This window comes from Caretta caretta, chromosome 1, assembly GCF_965140235.1.
Source record: "Caretta caretta isolate rCarCar2 chromosome 1, rCarCar1.hap1, whole genome shotgun sequence".
Taxonomy (NCBI): Eukaryota; Metazoa; Chordata; order Testudines; family Cheloniidae; genus Caretta; species Caretta caretta.
In genome coordinates this window covers 12,582,920-12,607,335 of record NC_134206.1, presented here as the reverse complement: position 1 = coordinate 12,607,335, position 24,416 = coordinate 12,582,920, and the positions used below count along the sequence as shown (strand labels likewise).

General features: G+C 42.3%; 1 protein-coding gene and 1 long non-coding RNA gene across 14 annotated transcripts in view; one reads left to right on the top strand and one right to left on the bottom strand.

The window, feature by feature from the left end:
* The window catches only part of FAM168A (family with sequence similarity 168 member A), a 364,217-nt gene that overhangs the window by 162,035 nt on the left and 177,766 nt on the right, over positions 1-24,416 (bottom strand). For 3 of the 13 annotated variants that reach the window (XM_048839516.2, XM_048839521.2, XM_075126022.1), the window contains exon 3: positions 11,873-12,026. The exons of the other annotated variants lie outside the window; for them this stretch is intronic. In XM_048839516.2, the coding sequence (XP_048695473.2) occupies positions 11,873-12,026 (154 nt within the window). The remainder of the gene's footprint in view (positions 1-11,872; positions 12,027-24,416) is intronic. 13 annotated transcript variants of the gene reach the window in all.
* LOC142071232 (uncharacterized) lies at positions 1,571-12,486 on the top strand. The gene is made up of 2 exons (XR_012667309.1): positions 1,571-1,928; positions 11,879-12,486. It is a non-coding gene; the product is annotated as an uncharacterized LOC142071232 (long non-coding RNA).

Genomic DNA, 24,416 nt, shown 5'->3' with positions numbered 1-24,416 from the left:
TCCAGAGGAGAGCCACAAAAATGATAAAAAATTTAGAAAACCTGACCTATGAGGAAAGGTTAAAAAACTGGGCATGTTTAGTCTTCAGAAAAGAAATCTGGGGGCAGGGGCTAATAGTCTTCAAATCTCTCCAGGTCCCTTCCAGCCCCACATTTCTATGATGCCATTTTGATTCCCCCATTTCAAATTTTCAAGCAGCATATAATCACCTCCACCGGAGGGGGGTAAGGTGAAGCACTTTATAAATAAAGTTAATATATACATATTATACATATGTATTTTACATGTAATGTAATGTCTCATTGCTTGCTAAGTAGTAATTGAAAATGTAACAATTTGAACTGTCTAGTTCATATTTTTTTTTTTTTGAGGGTGAGCATTTAATAAAAGCAGTAAAGAATTTCAGAAGCAATGCAATGTAACAAATAATACGTACATGTGCTCTACAAGGGCATATAAATGATGAGGCTCTATCTCAAATTTAAAACACAGTTTAAAATATATAGCAGCATAAAATGTAGCTATATGCAGCACAACAAAGATAAATTACTGTAAGAAACATTCCTGAAGTGGCTGGTAGAGAGACTAGATGACCTAATAGGTCTTTGCCAATATTAGCTTCCATTCTTCTCCAAGGCTTGTTAAAGGCTCAGAGTACATGGCACTATACACTTCAAGAAAAGTTGATCTCCATAGGAATAGAGGACAAACTAAAAATAACTATGAAATGACATTTTAACAGTTTTGAAGCAGGTTGTCATGGCAATTGAAGAGTTGTAACCTGTTGCCATGATAACCAAAAAGTTTTAAAATTAATGGGAAGGCATTTCTTTTCTACTTTATCTATTTGCATAAAGGAACTAATATCAGTCTTTCGCAATGATGGCAGATTTACATAGTACAGTAACTCCCCACTTAATGCTGTAGTTATGTTCCTGAAAAATGAGACTTTAAGTGAAACTATGTTAAGTGAATCCAATTTCCCCATAAGAATTAATGTAAATAGGGTGCATTAGGTTCCAGGGAAATTTTTTTTGCCATACAGTACAGTAGTATAGTTGGGAGGTGCCCCCGCCTTACCCCACACAGGCACAGCCCACTGGCACTAGAGACAATGAGACAGGCAAGGAGGCTGAAGGTGCTGTAGGCTAGGAGAAGCACTTTGCTCAGCAGCAGTGGCAGCTTCCCCTACTCTGCAAGCACCAGGGACGGGGGGGGGAGTCAACCCTTGGCCCTCCCACTCCACCCGTTCCCCCAAGCCCCCACCCTTAACCCTCCTCTTCTTCCGCCCACTCCTCCCCCTTTACTCCACACACCACGCTCTCACTCCTTCCCCCTCCCTCCAGCCCAAGGCAATCAGCTGGCCTGTGGCATTCAGGAGGCAGAAGGGAGGACATGGTGCGCAGGCTCCCCCTCCCTCCTCCTGAACACTGCAAGCCAGCTGATTGCCACAGGCAGGAGAGGGAGGGAGGATGCAGGGGAGGCGTGCCGTGTCCTCCCTCCCCCCCCCCCCCCACCTCCTGCCCACAGCAATCAGCTGGCTTGCGGAGTTCAGGGGGCAGCAGGAAGGAGCAAGGACTCGGCCCACGGCCTCCCCCTCCCTCCCATGCCTGCAGCAATTGGCTGGTTTGCAGTGTTCAGGAAGCAGGAGGAAGGAGGGGGAGCCTGCGCGGTGAGTCCTCACTCCTCCCCTGTCCCTCCTGAATGCCGCAAGCCAGCTGATTGCCGCGGACAGGAGTGGGGGGGGGAAGGCGCTGATCCACAGGGTCTGCCAGAGGGCGGGAGGCACTGGGGGAGCATAGGGGAGCTGATAGAGGGGCTGCCAGCTGTGGAAAAGCAGGCAGCCAAACGACATTAGAGTGAAGCATTGCACAACTTTAAATGGAGCATGTTCTGTAACTGAGCAGGGACATAAGATCGAAAGAACGGTAAGCGAGAGGATATTAAGTGGGGAGTTACTGTACTGCCTTTCAGAAAATACAGGGGCAGAATATTTAAAATATATATATATCATACAAGTCCAAAAAAGTTGTGGTCAAACTGAAGAACTGTAAGTTCAGGAGAGAATTCAACTTATCTTGATGTTAAATGTATTTTGCATTCTTGGGTCACCCCTTTGACACACAGATGGCATTCTCTGTACTCTACTATCAAGAAAACAGTATCATATGGCAGAAATACGGACAAGGAACAAGACTAAATTACTTTGTCCACCAATTCTGGACCAAGTACCACAAAAATTTAGAGATGCAATAACGAGTGATTTATGATTTCAAATTCAGACTATACTAATTTGCCTCAAACACTGACAATACTAGACTCAGATTAATTTTTAAAAACTTAGGCCTCAAACAATAATAATCCACTACGTCCTAATTTGAAGGGCTACTTAGTCTTTACCATTACACTGCTGGATTCTGGAAGCTTTAGCTATTTCCTTAAAACCTTGCCTTGCATCTTACTGGTTATGGAAAAACTTCTCAATCACTCTCAAATTATTGCAACACCTCATTTGAACACTGCTCTCTTTCCCCACATTTTGGGGGAGGAGGAAGAAATGTGTAATTGCTAATTGAGGAAGAAAGCATTTAACTGGTAATGGACAATGATGTTTTCTGCTTTCGACGTATGTACCTGCTGTCTATTAAAGATTAACTAAAATATATGTTAAAACAATGGACTGGTCTTTGTATTCATTGTTTCAGTCCCAAATTACACTGATAGTCAATAAAAAATATATATCTACTAAAGAAATGGTGGTTCTTTCCCTAGTTTGGAGCACATGCATTTAAGCTATGCTGAACTTCTTGCATGTATAGGGGCAGAGAATGCATTCGTCTCAATGACCCCAGGAGCTTCCTTCCATCTCTCACATACACTAGAGCCTCAGAGTTCCTAACACCTTGGAAAAGGAGGTTGTTCGTAACTCTGAAGCTCAGGCTCCAGCAGTTCACACTCCAGGCCAGGTTCCAGAGGGAGCTAGTCAGCTTTGGGCTGGGATGTGGGTGAAAACAGCACCCCGCCTCCTGGCCGGGGGAGGGGTGTGTGAAAACAGTACCCATGGCTTACAGGAAAGCAGCGCTGACTCCCATGTTGTGCCTGCTCCAGCTGCCTTGGGCTGGCAGTGGGGGCTCACAGCTTTGCCTGTGAAATGCCTAGCTGTAAGTGGGTGCTCTGCACATTGGATGGGGGAGGGGGAGGGGACAGGCAGCCCAGATTTGCCTGTCTTAAGATGCAATACTATTGCATAATATTCGCCCCCCCCCCCACTGCTGCCTGATTGGTTGCTTCTGATTTCACATGGTGTCCGGTTGATCGGTCAGTCTGTAACTCTGGTGTTTGTATTTTTGAGGTTCTACTGTATAGGAATATATGCTGTTGTAAGCACTGTATAGAATGTAACATTTTAAAGAACTAAGCAAACACATGACAACAGAATGGAAACAGAACAGGTGTCCTTACCATCACTTTCAAAACACAACAGAAAATGGTCACTACCTGGAGAAATATAGCTATGGATTTGAAAGTAAAAGGAGTCAGAGGACTTGGCTTACGTACACAGAAGTTCAAGTGTGTACACATTCAGACCTCTCTTTTAAAGAGACAACTTGCTGGCAATCTGTTCAAGTTAGTTTTCCTCCGTCTCATCTCATTTATGGTTTATTACTGCCATGTACTTTTGCCTCCTGAGAATGGCACTGAAATGGGCAGCTAACTCCCTTTCCCTAGAGATGAATGCTCATTTCTGTAATACAGGGGTTCTCTAACTTTGTCACACTGAGTCTCCCTGAGCTATGAAAAAAATGACTGCACCTCCCCATAGTTTATTAGAGCCCTGCAATGCCCTGTGCGGCTAGAGCTCCTGCTTTCAGCCTGCTGGCTGCGGCTCCCGCTGACCCTTTTATCTCCTGCACCCACCGCCCGGGTGTGCACGGCCCTTCTGCACAAGCCTCAGCTGCCTGTGGCTGATAGCCAGAGCTCTAAAAAAAAAAACCAACCCAACAGATGCACCTCCCTTGACACATTCCCGTGCCTCCCTTGGCAGGCCTGCCCCATAATTTGACAATTGCTACTATAATACATTAGGTTTTTAATAGTGAGAGGTAGTAGCATCATCTTTAATAAACCAAATGCAAGACAAATTCCCTTTATTTACCCACTAACCCACATCCTTACCCATGGTTAAATTAATCTTTCCCCCCATTGTCCAGGGCTTTATTTTTAAATTTCTCTCAGCCCCATTCTTTCCATTTTCATCTCTTCAGTCTGGTTTTCTCTTGTCCCTGGGAACTTTCATCCCTGCTTATGAAATGATTAACAAAATTAGTCAGATTATTCAACGGAATAAATGTTTTAGCCTGACCTCCTCAAAACTTGTATCCACTGAGAATTCTACAAGTCAGCTTTATGAATTGGGATTCTATAACTGCCTTATTTGATGATCTAGTTACAAAAGTGAACTTGCCATTTTTGGGTGCACAACACATTGTCTCAGATCCCAATGGAGTGGCCCTAAAATAATCGTAAGCTGAGCATTTTCACAGGAATACTTCACAGAAAATATTTCAGGGAGTTTTAATTCTGCAAACCCACAGAATGACTTGCCCCTGATATGTTAGATAGATAGTAGAAGCCAACTAATCTTAGGTTTCAGAGGAACAGCCGTGTTAGTCTGTATTCGCAAAAAGAAAAGGAGTACTTGTGGCACCTTAGAGACTAACCAATTTATTTGAGCATGAGCTTTCGTGAGCTACAGCTCACTTCATCAGATGTTTACCGTGGAAACTGCAGCAGACTTTATATACACACAGAAATCATGATTTCTGTGTGTATATAAAGTCTGCTGCAGTTTCCACGGTAAACATCTGATGAAGTGAGCTGTAGCTCACGAAAGCTCATGCTCAAATAAATTGGTTAGTCTCTAAGGTGCCACAAGTACTCCTTTTCTTTCAACTAATCTTACTTACTCATGGAGAGAGAACAACAACCGTAACAACAACATTGCAACCATTTTCCCCAGTAGAATGTTTTTTAAAAATTTCACACAATTCCCTGTTCTTTATGTGTGAGAAGAATCTATGTACCTGTATATAGACAGGGACAGAGTATGTGGACGTATGTGGACAGGGACAGAGTATAGGGATGGTGTGGGGATTGGCATCTAGAACAATGTACATACTTTTCACCCAGCTCACTGCTGGGCTCACACGGACTAAAATTATTCGTTGAAATCTCCTTATTCTTTATTCATTACTAGTGGTCAATTCTGCAGCATCTTATCTTTGAAAGATGAGAAATGTAATTATAATCAAGACCAATAGCAAACATAGTTATCAGACAATGATGGGACTAGCATCGCTAAACTGTGCGAACAAGGCCCTGCATACACCCACCTAATAGCCATGTTATCCAGAGAGCAGCTTGCACTAGGATAGCACCTGAGTGACACTCCAATCTCCACCAGCCTTGGGGCTACTAGAAAGCACCCAGTGCATGGGATGAGTGTATGCTGATATTTTATTCAAGAAAAAAGAGGCCCCTCCATTGCTGGAACTATTATACAGAACAAAAACTATTGATAGTGCTGATCTTTGTGTCTGTCGGCGAAATGGAATGGTAAGACAAACTAAAACACCTGTCAAATTATGAATACAAGAGATAAAAAAATATAACCATGAACTCATAACTCATTATCATGCAGTGAGTTAACAGCCTGTTGGGATATTTTAAATTGCAGCACAGCTTTAATCCCTGGCTAAACAAAGATTTACTGGATCTAGTAAACTTAATGGAGAAACCAGATTTTCCAAGGAGGAGCATAAATCTGACAATACGTAGACAACTGTCTTTTAACAATTTAGAAAACTCTGCAGTGGATGCTAAGTACCTGTGGGCCTGCTCCTGTGTGCTGCTGAGCACTCTGACTTCATTGGGAACTGACAACACTCAGTACCTCTCAGAACTGGGGCTCTGCATGAGTGAACTGGATTACGAAGCCTGACGTGCATTTTGCTGTTGTAAATTACCTGCTATGAGAACACACCTGATCATTACCATGGAACACACCTCCTTCCAAAGAGATTTCTTTAAAAAGGATGGTTTCCAGTAAGAATTCTAGTTAGATTTTGCTACTACATCTCGACGCGATATAACACGAATTTGGATATAACACGGTAAAGCACCGCTCTGGGGGGTGGGGCTGCGCACTCCGGTGGATCAAAACAAGTTTGATATAACGCAGTTTCACCTATAATGCGGTAATATTTTTTGGCTCCCGAGGACAGCGTTATACCAGGGTAGAGGTGTTCTTGCAACAGGCCTGTGGTCCCAGAGGGCTTTGCATTTAGGTTGTTGACCAATACATTCACTTTTAAAAGAAAGCTTTTGATGGCATCCATTCATTCTTCCATTCCAGTAAGTAAACTAGGACTTTTCATTATTAGCAGAAACTTGTAACGAGAAGGGGGATGGGGGAAGGCCACAACACTGAAGAGTCCTTCAGGCCTCATTTATTTGAACAGTGCCAAGCAAACTCTCTGATGCGATATTTTCTTCCTGAGCTCTGAGCCAGGGCTTTGGGATCTCATAAATCATCTCTGGCTGCAAAGACATTAAAATTCCAGCCCAGTACTACATTAGATGAAGTGAGGCTGAATGCTGGCAAGCACTGAGAGAGGAAGGGAGGAACACATACAGACTTTCAAATGAGTGTGCGCATTGGTGGGTAAGCAAGTACCCAATCCTAGTTTCACACTGGCATAAATAAAACAAGGATAGAATCTCAACACACATTAAACCAGCTACAGGTATGTTTGCCATTCTGAACAAGCTGCTACCCATTAAACAAAAAAGAAATCTTGGCTCTTCCAAGAACAAACCTAAAATACTGTGTGCAGTTCTAGGCACAACAGTACCAGAAAGATGCAGACACACTGGAGGCAGTAGAGGAGAGCAATAGAAGCAATAAGGGAACAGGATAAATTGATTTATGAGAAAACATGAAAAGAATTAACTGTGGATAGTTTAGATAGGTAATGATGAAGGGAATTGATAACTATTGACACAGAACTGAAGGGAATACAAAGTGAGAAGAATTTGGAATGGTCCCCAAGAATGTAATTAAAACTAAAAGGAAGAAATTGAGAAAAGGGGGAGGGGAAACAAAACTTAAGTGGAATGGCCAGAAAGCGTCCTGGACTGTGAGATGATTAGGCTCTGGAATAAGGTTTTGAGAGAAGTGGTAGAAACCCCATCGCTTGGGACCACTGTAAACTAGATAGGCCAAACGCTCAAAAATATAACCTCACACCAGTAGGGGGATGGACTGGGAAGGAAAAGGTCTGTGTGTGTTACCCTTCCCAATTTTTATATTATTCATTTTAAAATCACAAGTAAGCACTGGCCAGCTTCTTTTCGTGTTCTGTATAAGTCAAAGCTTCACTGGATCTCACACTTAAAAAAACAGTTAATTTTTCTCCACAGGTAAATGCAAAAATAGTGGTTTCAGATTACATGCCAAAAAAATCTACTGGGTAACTAATTCATGTTGAAAAACACCTTTAAAAACTTATATTTTTCTTACGTCTTTTCTTGCCTGCTTTCTTTTAAGCTAACACTCTTGTTCTTATAACATGTTCCCAAGCCCACTACAGATCATTTTCCAGTCTTTCCTGTCCTCTTCCTCATGTATATTCTCTTTGGACCTCTTCAGTTCTATTCATTTAATCTTTTTTCCATGATGGAAAAAACAAAAGCATTATACTAAAGAGATGAGGTGCAGCACAAAATAGCCTAATACCTACTCAGTACACAAGATTAAAACGTCCATAGTGTGATGATTCAGGAAAACAATGTGAGTTTTGTTTGTTTTTAAGATCTAAGCATGTTCTATTTATTTATCATAACAGAAAAGTTAAAAACTAATATATAACCAGTTGCAACACAAAATAAGGAGCAAACAGTGTCAGATTAAGCTTCCTATAAAGCTGCTTCAAAGGATGACACTACCAACAGATCTACAGAGTGACCAAGTTTACAGGCCTCTGTGATGGTGTTTTGTGATTTTTGGCTTGGGAAGCTGATCTATTAACCACTTATTATTTGATCACAGTCAAATACTGTCAAATATTCCAGGAAGATCTTTGACAGTGGTGGTCTACCCTTTTGATTGCATCATAGTTCCAGTCTCTCTTTTTTTTAAACTTCATTTCATTGTGTTTCACATTTTGCTGAGTTAAAATTACTCAGTGAAGCAACTTGGTTTGTTGTAATTAGGCATAAGTCTAGGGCTAAGTCTACTGGAGACCAGAACGTCTTAATCTTTTTTCAAAAAGAAAAGGAGTACTTATGGCACCTTAGAGACTAACCAATTTATTTGAGCATAAGCTTTCGTGAGCTACAGCTCACTTCATCGGATGCATACTATGGAAAGCACACAAGATCTTTTTATACACACAAAGCATGAAAAAATGGGTGTTTACCACTACAAAAGGTTTTCTCTCCCCCCACCCCACTCTCCTGCTGGTAATAGCTTATCTAAAGTGATCACTCTCCTTACAATGTGTATGATAGTCAAGGTGGGCCATTTCCAGTACAAATCCAGGGTTTAACAAGAACTTGAGGGGGGGGGGTAGGAAAAAACAAGGGGAAATAGGCTTGAATAGAGACTGGGAGTGGCTAAGTCATTATGCAAGGTAACCTAAGTTAATTGTAGCCAATTTGCAAATGAATTCCAATTCAACAGTCTCTCGCTGGAGTCTGGTTTTGAAGTTTTTTTGTTGTAATATCGCAACTTTCATGTCTGTAATCGCGTGACCAGAAAGATTGAAGTGTTCTCCGACTGGCTTATGAATGTTATAATTCTTGACATCTGATTTGTGTCCATTTATTCTTTTACGTAGAGACTGTCCAATTTGACCAATGTACATGGCAGAGGGGCATTGCTGGCACATGATGGCATATATTGCATTGGTGGATGTGCAGGTGAACGAGCCTCTGATAGTGTGGCTGATGTTATTAGGCCCTGTGATGGTGTCCCCTGAATAGATATGTGGGCACAGTTGGCAACGGGCTTTGTTGCAAGGATAGGTTCCTGGGTTAGTGGTTCTGTTGTGTGGTATGTGGTTGCTGGTGAGTATTTGCTTCAGGTTGGGGGGCTGTCTGAAGGCAAGGACTGGCCTGTCTCCCAAGATTTGTGAGAGTGTTGGGTCATCCTTCAGGATAGGTTGTAGATCCTTAATAATGCATTGGAGGGGTTTTAGTTGGGGGCTGAAGGCGAATACAGACTAAAACGGCTGTTACTCTTAATCTTTTTTGTTACTGTTATAATAAATTAGTGCTTTAAAACTTTTTGACATTATTTGATCAGTCAATTGACCGAATTAATTTTGTAATGGTCAAATGCCCAACCCTACATGATTTACACAGAGACAAAGTGGCTGAGGACCAACTTCTGTTGGTGGAAGGGACAATCTTTTGAGCTTCACAGAGCTCTTTCTCAGGTCTAGGGAAGGTAACCAGCGTGTCCAAGCTACATACAAGGTGGGGTGACTGCTAAACACAAGGGGTTCACAGATGTTGTAGGAGACCACTTAAACCGAAGTGGGCAATTAACACATCAGCTGTTGTAGGACAAGGAGGGTATTAGGCAGCAGGCTGTTACCAATTGTTGTAATGAGCCATACAACCATTGTCTCTATTAAGTCTATGGTTTTTACTGCCCAGCAGAGTCATGAATGTAAGTTCATAGTACTGTCTTTTGAAAATGTCGGGCAGGTTTTCTTTGGGGATGAAGACTGAGAGGTCAGATATGGAATGAATGTTTTATGAAAAGCGTTCACTCAGGGGTGACAGAGTATTTTTGTCTTTTATCATTTTTCTATGTGAGCACATTTGACAGCATAGTGTTTGTCTGGTTTCCCCTACATAATAGTTGTTGGGGCATTTGATGAACTGGATGAGGTACACCACGCACTGGGATAAGCATGTGTAGAACACACAGATCTTGGAAGGTGTGTCATGGAGGGTACTGATCATCATAGCAGTGGAGATATGGCTGTAGGTTTTGCATCCATTGTTCTGGCAGGGTCTGGTGCTATTTTAGATTGTTGTGTCCTGGTCAACAGGGAGTCTGCTTCTGATTATGAGGTGGGCGGGGCTGTTGAAAGTCAGAAGAGGGGGTCTGGGAAAGCTTTCTTTCAGGATGTGTTCCCCATCACGTATGGGTTGTAATTGTTTGAGGATACCCTTTTTCTTCTATTGGAGCAGGTTCTCTCGGGGTATTTGGGTGGCCTGTTCCTTTATGTGATCTAATTCTCTGATGGATTTCAGAGTAGCAGCCGTGTTAGTCTGTATTTGCAAAAAGAAAAGGAGTACTAGTGGCACCTGAGAGACTAACCAATTTATTTGAGCATAAGCTTTCGTGAGCTACAGCTCACTTCATTGAGCGTCCTTGTTTGGTGAACGAGGTTTTAATTGTTAAGTTGTGTCCCCCAGACTTTCTCCTCAGAGCATATTCTATGGTATCGGAGTGCCTGTTAGTAGATAACAGATTTCTTGGCGTGTCTGGGGTCATTACTGGATCTGTGGAGGTAAGTGTGGTAGTCTGTGGGTTTCTTTTATATAGTTGTCTGCAGGGTTCCATTACTGAAGCTGATCATAGTGTGCAGGAAGTTGATGCTGGTGTGGGAGTGTTCTAGAGAGTTTGATTAATGAGTTGTGGTTACTGAAGTTCTGATGGAATCTAATAGAGTTTAGGTCCATCCACAGGCTATAAATATCATCCGGGTATCTGATGTACCTCATTGGTTTTGTGGTACGTTTTTCCTAGTAATTCTTCCTTGAGGTAGCCTATGAAGAGGTTGGCATATTGGGGACTCATTCTAGTTCCCATATATTTTCTCATGTTTCGGACAAAGTATTTTTTTATTTGCAGAGTTTCTGAATGGCCCGTTGTGTGGTGAGTGGTATGAGGATGGTTTCTAGGAGTTCTCTTATTCTTTCAGTAAGAGTGCTGTGGCCAGATATGATAGGTCTGCCTGGTTTCCCTTAGCTGAGTATGCTAGGAAGCGTGCAGAAGGTCTGTAGGGTGGATTTTTGCACCTGTGCTACGGTAGATTGATTTAAATCAAGGTGATTTAAATCACCAAGTGGAAAGCCTTGATGTAAATCATTGACTACAATCAACTTTTCCATTTCTACTTCAGTTATTTTCTAAAGAAAGGTGCATTCTCATTGGTTGATCTAACCATTAGAACATACTGATTTGCAACTAAATAGAGCCTTTACACTAGATTTGGTACATCTTTTTCCTATATATGAGGGTACACTATAACTATATACATTTATTTAAGCAATTATATAGCTTAACATTTTCAGATTCTTAACTGTTCATTTTTACTACATTACATTACAAACTTTCATTAAGGTACTCTGAAATCCTCTTAAGGTTTCTATGGAGGGCTGCGTTATTTCTTCCTCTGTGGTAAGACATTTTCCCATGCCACTCAGTGATAACTTCAGCCGGTGCCACTGCAGTACATGGGATAGCAGTATCCCGGCCCAGGCGACTTCGGGACACCAGCAGCAGCTGTGCTCTCACTGCCTTTGTTACCCTCAAGAGTGAGATTTCTGCTAAAATCACCACTGCCTCTGGAAAATGGTGCGTGTATTCAGTGTCATTGCCCTATGCTAGTAGATTCATGCAACCGAGTAATTCCCTCCTCATTTCCTCACCCCTTGTGGGCCATACTCAGCATGGCTGGTGCTGTGACAGGCACCATGTACAAGTAATCTCAACCAGAAGTGAGTTCGGCAGCGTAAATTTCACTTTCCGTAGTGAACAGAATAACCATGGTAATTCTGTATGCTTTACCTGCAGCTGCTGCCATTGTGGCCTTCAGGGTCTCCCTCTCCACACCTGAGCCAAATAAGGAGGAGAAAGAAGAGGACTCGGGATGACATGGTCCTACAAGCCAATGCTGCATCTGACTAAGCACAGGGCCTGGAGGATGGACATTGTAGACAGCCTGGAGAAGGAAAGAGTAGTGAGGAGAAAGACCCAGGAGTCCGAGCAGAAAAAGGAGAGGCAGACAAACCAGGACATAATGGGGCTTCTCAGGCAGAAACACAGATGTTGCAGACTCTGGTGGACACGCAGGTTCAACAATCCTAGGCTTGCCTTCCTCTGTAGTCCATTGAGAACTCCACCTCGGGATCACCCCCCTAAACCCTCCCCAACATTCTACATGGCATCAGGGGTTGCTGCACAACCCCTACCACTCCACCCCAGGGGACATCAAAGACAATCACAACTTCACATACACTGCCCTGTGAAAGCCACAGTTGGTGTATGTGTAGCTGAAATGGACATGAATGTTCTTTCCCCGTCATAAGTTCTGTTCTATTAGGTTTTTAAATGTATTTGTTCTAAAATTGCCCTTTTTTGCTCTGATTGTGTTACAGAATAAAATTCTATTTGGAACATAATTCATCTGTGAGTTCACAACATACGCTACTGAGTGCTCAGCAGTTCTGAAAACAACAAATTACCTGTTACTGCACAATGTCACAAAACTCATAAGCTCAGTCACAAACAAAATTAATAGGTGTATTGACAAACACCACACAAATCTAACCAGACCACAAAAGAGCAGGGCCAGACAGAGCACACACCACCACCACCCATTCCTTGGGCTTACTGTTAAAATGATCTTTCAAAGTCTCCCTGAGCAGTCCAGCTCTGTGCGGAGATCTTTTCATGGTCCTTGTATCTGGCTGTTGGAATTCAGCAGACAGCTGCTCCAACTCAGCCCTCCACCCTGGCACAAGCTTTTCCCGCTTTGCGTCACAAATATTATGCAGGACGCAGCAGGCAGCTACAACCAATGGGCTGTTTTTCTCACTGAGGTCCAATCTTGTGTGTAAACACCAGTGTCCCTTCAAACGACCAAAACCACATTCAACTGTCATTCTGCACCAGTTGAGCGAGTAGCTGAACAGTTCCTTTGTGCCATCGAGGTGGCTGGTGTACGGCTTCATGACCCAGAGAAAGCAAGGGGTAGGCTGGGTCCCCCAGGATCATTACTGGCATTTCAACATTGCCAGTGGTGATCTGCTGGTCAGGAAAGAAAGCTTGCAGCTTTCTGAAAAGTCCTGTGTTCTTAAAGACGGAAGCATCATGTACATTCCCTGACCAGCCCACATTGGGGTCAGTGAAGTGTCCCTGGTGATCCACCAGCACTTGCATAACCACAGAAAAACAGCTCTTTCTGTGATGTACCCCTTGGCAAGGTGTTCTGGTGCCAAAATAGGGATATGTGTGCCATCTCTCAACAGTTCAGGAGCCCCACTGCTGCAAATCTATTCATTAGATCCTGCACATTGCTGAGAGTCACAGTCCTGCATAGCAGGAGGCAATTAATGGCCCTGCACATTTGCATGACAACGGCCCCCAAGGTGGATTTCCTGACTCCAAATTGATTCCTGACTGACTGGTAGCAATCTGGCATTGCAAGTTTCCACAGTACGATCGCCACTCACTTCTCCACCGTCAATACAGCTCTCATTTTAGTGACCCTATACTAGACAAGTGGGGCGAGCTTGCCACACAGATCCAGGAACATCGCCTTGTGCATCCCAAAGTCCTGTAGCCACTGATTGTCATCTCAAACCTGCATGACAATGCAATCCCACCAGTCAGTGCTTATTTCTCGGGCCCAGAAGCAGCACTTTATCACCTACAGCTGATCGGCGAATGTCACCAACCACCTTGAAATGGTTCTCACCGTATCCCACAGCAATCTGTACACCAAGAAATCGTCATGTTCCCCACTCATTTGGTTCTTCTTCTGGCTCTGCAAATACTGCAGGATCACAGGCTCTGTGCTTGCAACATTCATGCCAATAGTGCAGAGCTGTGCAGGCTCCATGCTGCTGTCAGAGATGGTGGACAGCAAGGAGGGCCACGTGGGTTTGTGGGATTTTGAAGAAAAAAAAAGGCGTGGAAATTATGGGAATCAGATAACATTAAGAGATAGAGACAGCTGCAACTGGGAAGTTGCCCCATGCTGCCAATCACCCCTGCACGACTTCTTTTGGCCCCATCATGCATTGCCAAAACCTGCTTAAAAAACAGTGCACTGGACAGTGGCAAGTTGCACAGTGTGATACCTACCCCTGGTGCATCACACTCTGCATCAATACAAGCACTCCTAGTGCGAATGCGCACCGCCGACACAAGAAGCCAAGTATGCACGCACGCAAGCAATGTACTAACTGTGGTAGCTGTCATAACTTGAGTCGACATAAGTTTGTGTGTAGATATGGCCACAGTCTCTTGAAATGCAACCTTTAACTCATAGTTTTTAAATAGAGGCTCATAGATTTCAGTATATTTATTATTTAAACGTTTTAAGAGATTATCATAAATTTAGGCCTTAACATATTTTGTATTAAATTCAGATTTCATTTTAAACAGGTTTATTTTTTAAAAGAAAAAAACCTTGATTTTTTTTTTTTAAAAAACATCAATTGTATCTACTCTCGTTCATAGAGGGATGAGGTTGTAGAGTTACTCAGAGCTGTTTGGGGAAGGATTTGATGGTTTCCTTACATTCCTGTGTGAATTGAGGTGATTGGTCGTCTTCAGCAACACTGCAAACATTATTTACATATGCATTTTGTGTAGGAAACCTCTGTAAACGGACAAATTACTAAGTCATTCACCCACTTTTAATATTACAGAAATACAGAGGTCTATTGTCTTGATGTGCAGGTTTATTATACATATAAACTTGTCACATGTATCAAGAGGAGGAACAGACCCATTTCATCTCTACATACACATGTTCATCTCTACCAGCTCTATGTAAGACTCTGTGCACATCATCCAACAGTGGTGTCATTGCAGGAGAATTGTTAAAATGTCAACACAGGTGTCAAACACAGTGAGTGTAACTCACTTGCATTATGCACAATCATTCTAGGAAGTAAACCTAATCTCCAAGAACCAAAAAACATGACATCTGATTTCCATAGGCTCAATGTGCCATGGAGCTCAGGCAGCTACATGAGTAGATTAACTATGAACAAAGACACTTAATTAGCAATTAGTGAGCAGTTGACCATACACCCTAAACTCAGGGAGCTTCCAACACTGTGAAAGTCAGTGAATTGTTCCGTAGCATAATTCACACAAAAATGATACACTTATCCCAGCAACAAGCTACCTTCCTTCCCAGTCACCAAGCTATGGGTCACAAGCCTGCTCTATAGACGTCAATTAACAAACATGCCAAAAGTGCCAGAGGGAAAATATTCATTGTATCTACTTCATAAATTAAAATGACATTGGATTCACTTTGGCACTCTGGACTCAGTTTAAAATTAATTCCCAGACTGATGGGGAAATGTATCACCTAATTAAATACAGATACAGTATTTATCAAACAGTGGAGAAGAGAAATATGCACTCAGGTGCCAATGAGCTGTAACACAGAGAGACAGGCGAGTACTTCAGTCCTATCCTTTTTAGCATCTACCAAAGTGATTTGCCCACTGTACCTCAGAACTCCCCCAAACATCTAAGGAATGACTGAAATATGATGCCTACATTTGTCAGACTGTCATGCAAGGGCTCAAGAGCAGAAGTGGCAACCTGAGGTCAGACTTCAGGGCACAAACACCGAACTGGTTGTGAATTCAAATGTAATGCAAATGCTCAACCAATACTTTAGAGTCTGGGATACAGATGTTATAAGCTAGATTAATGCAGGCAGCAATTCACAGGCATTCAATAAAGTCTAAATACATTCTTATAATTCTAATACTTATTTTAACAATAGTAACATGCAGGTGAGAGACTGATTCCAGCTAGGTATTTGTCAGTGTTCAATTGAGGCATGGGGATCTTGACCTCAGCTGGCACCTGGTCTGCCCCTGTCACAACTTATCTCCTCACACAGAGCAAATCCAAAAGATCTTAAAACCTTCTAGGCCAAGGCACTAATCTGGTAAAACCAAAGAATTGGCCTTCCTGACATAAGTCCCTAGGAATAATAAAAAAAAATTAAATTTACTAAGAAAAAATAGTCCACACCCAAAATTACAACTACCTTGATCCTGCAAAACTGACAATAAAATTCTATCAGAGAACATTTTGAGCCTTCTATGAAACTAAAGGCTAGATAATTTCAACACACCATTACATTAATGATAGTCGATTAATCACAGTTAACTCATGCAATTAACTCAAAAAATTAATCACACTGTTAAACAACAGAATACCAACTGAAATTTATTAAATATTTTGGATGTTTTTCTACATTTTCAAATATATTGATTTCAATTACAACACAGAATACAAAGTGTACAGTGCTCACTTTATATTCTTTTTTATTACAACTATTTGCACTGTAAAAATGATAAACAAAAGAAATAGCATTTTTCCATTCTCCTCATACAAATACTGTAGTGCAATTTCTTTATCTTGAAAGTGCAACTTACAAATGTTGCATTTTTTTGTTACATAACTGCACTCAAAAACACAACAATGCAAACCTTTAGAGCCTACAAGTCCACTCAGTCCTACTTCTTGTTCAGCCAATCGCTAAACAAGAGAGAAACAAGTCTGTTTCTGAGGGGGGGGGAACCTGTATGTCTCCAGCTCAGTTTTAGCCATATTCTGCCATAAATTTCATGTTATAGCAGTCTCGGATGATGACCCAGCACATGTTGTTCATTTTAAGAACACTTTCACTGCAAATTTGAGAACATGCAAAGAAGATACTAATGTGAAATTTCTAAAGATAACTACAGCACTCGACCCAAGATTTAAGAATCTGAAGTGCCTTCCAAAATCTGAGAGAGATGAGGTGTGGAATGTGCTTTCAGAAGTTTTAAAAGAGCAACACTGATGCAGAAACTACAGAACCCAAACCACCAAAACAGAAATTCAACCTTCTGTTGGTGGCATCCGACTCAGTTGATGAAAATGAACATGCGTCAGTCCGCACTGCTTTGGATCGTTATCAAGCAGAACCTGTCATCAGCATGGATGCATGTCCTCTAGAATGGTGGTTGAAGCATGAAAGGACATATGAATCTTTAGAGTATCTAGCATGTAAATATCTTGTGATGCTGATTACAACAGTGCCATGCAGATGCCTGTTCTCACTTTCAGGTGAGATTGTAAACAAGAAGCAAGCAGCATTATCTTCTGCATATGTAAACAAACTTGTTTGTCTGAGCAATTGGCTGAACAAGAAATAGGAGAGGACTGAGTGACTTGCAGGCTCTAAAGTTTTACACTGTTTTACTTTTGAATGCAGGTGTTTGTTTTTTTAACATAATTCTACATTTGTAAGTTCAACTATCATGATAAAGAGATTGCTCTACAGTACTTGTATGAGGTGAATTGAAAAATACTATTTCTTCTGTTTTCTACAATGCAAATATTTGTAATAAAAAATAAATATAAAGTGAGCACTATATACCTTATATTCTGTGTTGTAATTGAAATCAATTTGAAAATGTAGAAAACATCCAGAAATATTTAAATAAATGGTATTCTATTATTGTTTAACAGCGCGATTAATCACAATTAATTTTTTTTATCACACAATTAATCATGATTAATTATTTTAATTGCTTGACAGCCCTAAAAAAGCTGAGAATATAAATCAGGCGAGTTCAACATCAATACAAACTATTTAGAACAGGATAAAATACAAGTAGACACCATGTACCTATTGTGCTGCCAACAAATCTTGAGTCCAATGGCTGCAGAGCTGAACAAGCCAATTCCCTCTGACAAGCACTATGTCAAAACAAAATCATTCTGGTTTCACCTTAGGAAAAGTGAGACAACTTCCTCCATTAACATGCATTAAATGACCTAAACCAGAAACACATCATCCATTCTAAGACACACGAACATGGAGAACTATCATAGAAGTAACCCATACACCATCCGGGGGAGCGCTGCAAATACTAGAGCAGATCCTGAGGAAGAATATATCAAATTCTGGAGAGAGCATACAATTATGCATATAGGTGTTCAAGGATCAGATTCAGCTCAGCACTTAAGCAAATGCTAAAGTTCTATTCACATTAATAAACATTCAGTGTTTTCCTGAACTTGCCCACAAGTCATGGAGCAGGTCCTCAAGGAATCAATTCTGAAGCACTTAGAGGAGAGGAAAGTGATCAGGAACAGTCAGCATGGATTCACCAAGGGCAAGTCATGCTTGACTAATCTAATTGCCTTCTATGACGAGATAACTGGCTCTTTGGATGAGGGGAAAGCAATGGATGTGTTGTTCCTTGACTTTAGCAAAGCTTTTGACACTGTCTCCCACAGTATTCTTGCCAGCAAGTTAAAGAAGTATGGGCTGGATGAATGGACTATAAGGTGGATAGAAAGTTGGCTAGATTGTCGGGCTCAACGGGTAGTGATCAATGGCTCCATGTCTAGTTGGCAGCCGGTATCAAGTGGAGTGTCCCAAGGGTTGGTCCTGGGGCCGGTTTTGTTCAATATCTTCATAAATGATCTGGAGGATGGTGTGGATTGCACCCTCAGCAAGTTTGCAGATGACACTAAACTGGGAGGAGAGGTAGATATGCTGGAGGGTAGGGATAGGATACAGAGGGACCTAGACAAATTGGAGGATTGGGCCAAAAGTAATCTGATGAGGTTCAACAAGGACAAGTGCAGAGTCCTGCACTTAGGACAGAAGAATCCAATGCACCGCTACAGACTAGGGACCGAATGGCTCCGGCAGCAGTTCTGCAGAAAAGGACCTAGGGGTTACAGTGGATGAGAAGTTGGATATGAGTCAAAAGTGTGCCCTTGTTGCCAAGAAGGCCAATGGCATTTTGGGATGTATAAGTAGGGGCATTGCCAGCAGATCGAGGGACGTGATCGTTCCCCACTATTTGACATTGGTGAGGCCTCATCTGGAGTACTGTGTCCAGTTTTGGGCCCCACACTACAAGAAGGATGTGGAAAAATTGGAAAGAGTCCAGCGAAGGGCAACAAAAATGATTAGGGGACTGGAACACATGACTTATGAGGAGAGGCTGAGGGAACTGGGGATGTTTAATCTGCGGAAGAGAAGAATGAGGGGGGATTTGATAGCTGCTTTCAACTACCTGAAAGGGGGTTCCAAAGAGGATGGATCTATATTGTTCTCAGTGGTAGCTGATGACAGAACAAGGAGTAATGGTCTCAAGTTGCAGTGGGGGAGATTTAGGTTGGATATTAGGAAAAACTTTTTCACTAGGAGGGTGGTGAAACACTGGAATGCGTTACCTAGGGAGGTGGTGGAATCTCCTTCCTTAGAAGTTTTTAAGGTCAGGCTTGACAAAGCTGTGGCTGGGATGATTTAATTGGGGATTGGTCCTGCTTTGAGCAGGGAGTTGGACTAGATGACGTCCTGAGGTTCCTTCCAACCCTGATATTCTATGATTCTAAGTGGAAGCAGCAGAATTCATTCACAGATTTCCAGGGCAAAGAGAACATTGTAATCAACTAGTCTCAGCTTCTGTATACCCCAGACCATAGAACTCCCACAAAATAATTGCTTTTGAACTAGATCATCTCTCTCAAAAACATTCAATCTTGATTTGAAAATGGTCAGTGATGGAGAATCCACCATGACCCTTAGTAAACTGTTCCAATGGTTAATTACCCTCACTGTTCAAAATTTACACCTTATTTCTAGTCTCATTTAGTCTAGCTTTAACTTCCAACCATTGTCTTCTGGACTGAAGAGCTCATTATCAAATATTTGTTCCCCATGTAGATACCTCTAGATTGTAATCCAGTCACCCCTTTACCTTTTGACTCTGTCACTATTAGGCACATTTTCCAATCCTTTAATCATTCTTGTGGCTCTTTGCTGAACCCTCTCCAATTTGCCAAAATCCTTCCTGAACTGTGGACACCACAGCTGGACATACTATTCCAGCAGCAGTCACACTGGTGCCAAATACAGAGATTAAATAACCTTTTGACTCCTACTCGAGATTCCTCTGTTTATATATCTAAGGATCGCATTAGCCCATTTGGCCAGAGCATCTCACTGGGAGATCACATTCAGCCTATTACCTACCGTGACCCCCAAATCTTTTTCAGAGTCACTACTTCCTGGGGTAGAGTCCCCCATCCTGCAAGTATGGCCTAGATTCTTTGTTCCTAGATGCATACATTTAGCTATATTGGAACTCCTATTGTTTGCTTGCAGCCAGTTTACCAAGCGATCCAGATCATGCTGAATCAGTGACCTGTCCTCTTCATTATTTACCCTAGTATTCTTTCTGTGCCTAATATGTTTAGAAAACTCCATACTGGCCTTAATGCTGTTGATCATAGATTTCTCCTCATGTCTCTTTGCTTCCCATATTGATTTGCTAAAATTGCTAACTTCTAATTTACATTCACTGCTATCAACATCTCCCTTCTTCCATTTGTTATAGACTGAGTTGTTATACTTATTTAACGCTGGCTTCACTTCCCCTCTAAGACATGTTGGTTTTTTGACCAATATGGGTTTCTTCCTTGATTGTGGCTTTTTGGATCTCGAGCAACATCTTAAACAATTCCCAATCATCATTCACATTTTTCTGATTAAATTTTTCCTGGCAGTAACTGGGAGTTGAGTGTTCGTTCCCAATGGTTAGAGCAGCAGTCATGCCTAGTGGGGTTAGAGCAGGAATAGGTAGTCAGGAATTGGAGCAGGAGTCAGAGGCCAGGCACCAGAAACAAGGATCAGAACTGGAGCCAGAAGTCAGGAATTGGAGCCAAGAGTCAGGACTATGTTACCTGAAATGAGGCAAGACTGGGGCCAAGACAGGAGCAGGACTGGAACCAGGCTGGAAAAAGGGAGGAGCAGAAATGGAAAAAGGCGGGAACAAGTAGTCACAGGAGCTATCGCAGCCGTGGATGAATGATATGAGCAGCTTCTGGGCTTAAGAGACGGTCTGCTGACTCTTTCAACCAAATGGGTGATGTAGCCAATCAGCCAGCCTACTACAGGCCATCTGACTGCAGACTGGCTCTGCTGCAGACCCTGATTCCTGATACTTCATCCCAGCTGATTTGGTTTGTAATTGTTTTCAGCTTTGTGATATTGGCCATTTTAAAACACCAAGTATATATATATATACACACACACACTTCTGGTTTGATCTTTATTCCATTTGCACATTTCAAACGTGATTAACTCTTGATCACCTGTACTTCACCTACTGCTAACTGAGTTCTGCAATCAATTCCTCTGTGTGTGTGTGTCAAGGCAAGGTCTAATATAGAATTCCCCCATGTTGGGTGCAACCCATTTTGAGTAAGGAAATTGTCATCCATAATATTTAGAAATTATTATGATGTGTTACTTCTTGCAGCATGAGACCTAGAGCATATCACTCAAATTAAAGGCTCCCATAGTCATGCAGCTTCCCCAAACCCCCCCAATATTATAGATAGGTATGTAAGGGTCATCCTGTTCATTAGTGTGATTTGGAGGTCTTTTGCAGGCACCAATTAATATCCCATCTTGTGCTTTATCTGTTAGGACACTGATCCCTAAGCATTCAAGATCATTTTCTCCAGAGTGGTCAGTGACTCTAAACAGGTAATGCCATTTTTGATATAGAATGCCACTCCCGCTCCCCTTTTGCTCACTTGATCCTTCCTGTAACCACTGATTTTAACATTCCAATAGTGTGAATCATCCCACCAGGCTTCAGTAATACCAACTGGATCCAATTTATGCTCATAAAATTCCAAGTCTTCTTGTTTGTTACCTAGGCTCCTAGCTTTGGAGTACAGGCCATTAACGAATTTCTTCTCTTCATGTCCTTTTGTTTCTTGATTATTATGTTCTCAGCATCTCAATTTTGTGCTTTAAGTGAATGTTCATTTCTTCCCTCTTTTTACCCTCTTTGTTTTTTAGTTTAATGCCACTCTGACTACTCTAGCCAGTTGTTCCCAAGGAGATTGGTTCCCCTTCTACTGAGCTGGAGGCTCAGTAGACAGACCCCTATCCCCATAAAAGGTGGACCAATGTTCCACAAAACCAAAATCCTCTACCTTACACAACTTACCTAGCCACTGATTCTTTTCCAGAATTTTTTGTCTTCCTAAGCTTGTGGAACAGGAAGCATCTCCCAGAAGATCACCCTACAGTCATCTGTTATCTGCAAAATATCCTGAGATGCCCTGTCATTAGGTTCAATATTAACCATCGGCAGGGAAACCTGGCCCATTGACTTCAGAGGCCTATCCAATCTTAGAGTGATACCTCACGTCTTGACTGTGGGAAGACACACCCATCTGGTTATCTACCTGTCCCTTGCAGAATGTTCTTTAGATTCTCTTAGTACAGAATCACCAAAAAGGACTGTTTATCTTCCTTAGTCTGTTGGAGATCTCTTTGTGGACAAGCTTGATTTTCTTACTGGTTGGGCAGGGCAGTGACTCACAGGTGTGTCCACTACATCTCTCCATTCTTTGGACTAGCTGGATCTTCAGAGGTATCTTTCACACTTCACATGCTGAAAATATTGCATTTTTAAACATCACATTTCTAGCTTTTCAGTTTAAAGTTTTTACAAATCTCTGGAGAGAAAGTTAATTTTGATTGGGGTAAACTGTTTTGATTCCACCTTTTTCTCTAACAATTAAACTCTCTTTTGTAAAGATAGGGCTTTCTCTCCAAACAACATTTAAGCTTTGGTGTCCCTGTGACTTTTGTTTCTGACTGGAACTTTTGTAGCTTGCCAGCATGATCCATGATGCTATAAAAGGATCAGCCCACAAGGATCCTTAACCCTTTGTGGAGTCCATTTGAAAGATCTCCAAGTTTTTGGAACCAACAAAGTGTATGAAATTCACTGGTTTTGTTTCTAACTGAATATAAAAGATAATTTGTATATTAGTTTGCATACTGGTTCACCCACCCACCAGGCCTTTGTGCTGTGTCAGGGTCGGGTGCAGCCTCACCACCGAGTCCATGTCCCATAAGGGGTGGGAGGCTGCAGAATGATCTCCCACCTCTGTGCAACCAGTGGCCTGTGCTCCCACTGCCATGCTGGAGCCTCCACATTTATTTATTGACACATGAAATATGCAGAATTTTGCAGAATTTTAAAATATTGTGCATAGAATTTTTTATTCTTTTGGCGCAGAAGAGTACTCCCTGTGTCCATTTCACCCTTAAACTGTTCGCAAAGGTAGGCTCATTTTGGTTTGCAATTTTATTTGTCTGCCAGCTTCTCTGTCTAAGTGGTGATCTATATGTGGTGATGAACTCACTGGTTTTGAGGTGCTGGAAAGTAATCTGCTAGAGTGTGGATTTATAATGATCATTTATTATGGATCATTTTTGGATTTATAATGATGTAATATGCATCGTTTCCAGGAGCAGAGCTAAGATTTTGTGATGGGGTGGGTGCTGGTGGAGTGGGGCTTGGAGAGATGGGTGTCCATGTGCAGTTGGTTGGAGCTCAGTGGGGTTGGGATCTGGGTGTAGAGGGCTTGTCTTGGTGGTCCAGGTGCAGAGGGGTGGGGCTAATCAGGGTAGGGGTTTGAGTGTGGGGTGGCCTTAGTGGGGAGTGGTCTGGGTGCAGAGGTGGTAGTCCAGATGCAGGGGGAAGGGCTCAGCGGGGAGGGGTCTGGGTGTGGGGGATCTGGGTATAGGGAGTCTGGATGCCTGGGGGGTTAGGCGGATGGGGGAGCAGCTCCCTATACAGTGACCTCTCCCTCTGAGGCTGAGGAGCGATGAGGGCAGGAAGCGGTGGAGGAGGGGGGGCAGAGCTTCCTGCAGGCAGGGGAGGTTTCTGGTGTTGGGTCTGATCCTGCCCCGGCTGTTCCTTGCAGGGGAAGAGGAAGTCCCATTCTTCCCTGTCCCCAGCTGGGGCTAGTAGCTGAGCCCAGCATAGGATAAGAGCCACCAGTCGGGGATTCCCCAGCCTCACCCCCCCGCAGTGGTTTCTCTCTCCGCTGGCTGCTCTGGGCGCCTGAAATGACATGCCTGCACTACTGGGGACACTGCGCTTGTGGCTTTCCTTTGCTTCCCTATCAAAAGTTATTTTTCTGCAGGGAAGCAAAGAAATATGTGGGGGACAGGAATACTACATGCATGCAATGGCACCGCATTCCCCCAGGAGCAACGGAGGCATTATGGTCTTCTACATACGAGAATATTAAAGAAGATATTTTTTCTCAAGGTTTTATGTTTCAAGCTGCTGAAGAAATGTCAAATTTCTTTAGGAAAAACAGCTGTGGAATATATTGCATTTTGCCACCAGATTAGATATGAACTGTAAACATGAAAAAAATCTATTTTTCCACTGCTACTCTGTTTGCTCAAATCTGTCATATCAACAAAGTTACTGGAGAAAGGAAGGAAGTGACAGAA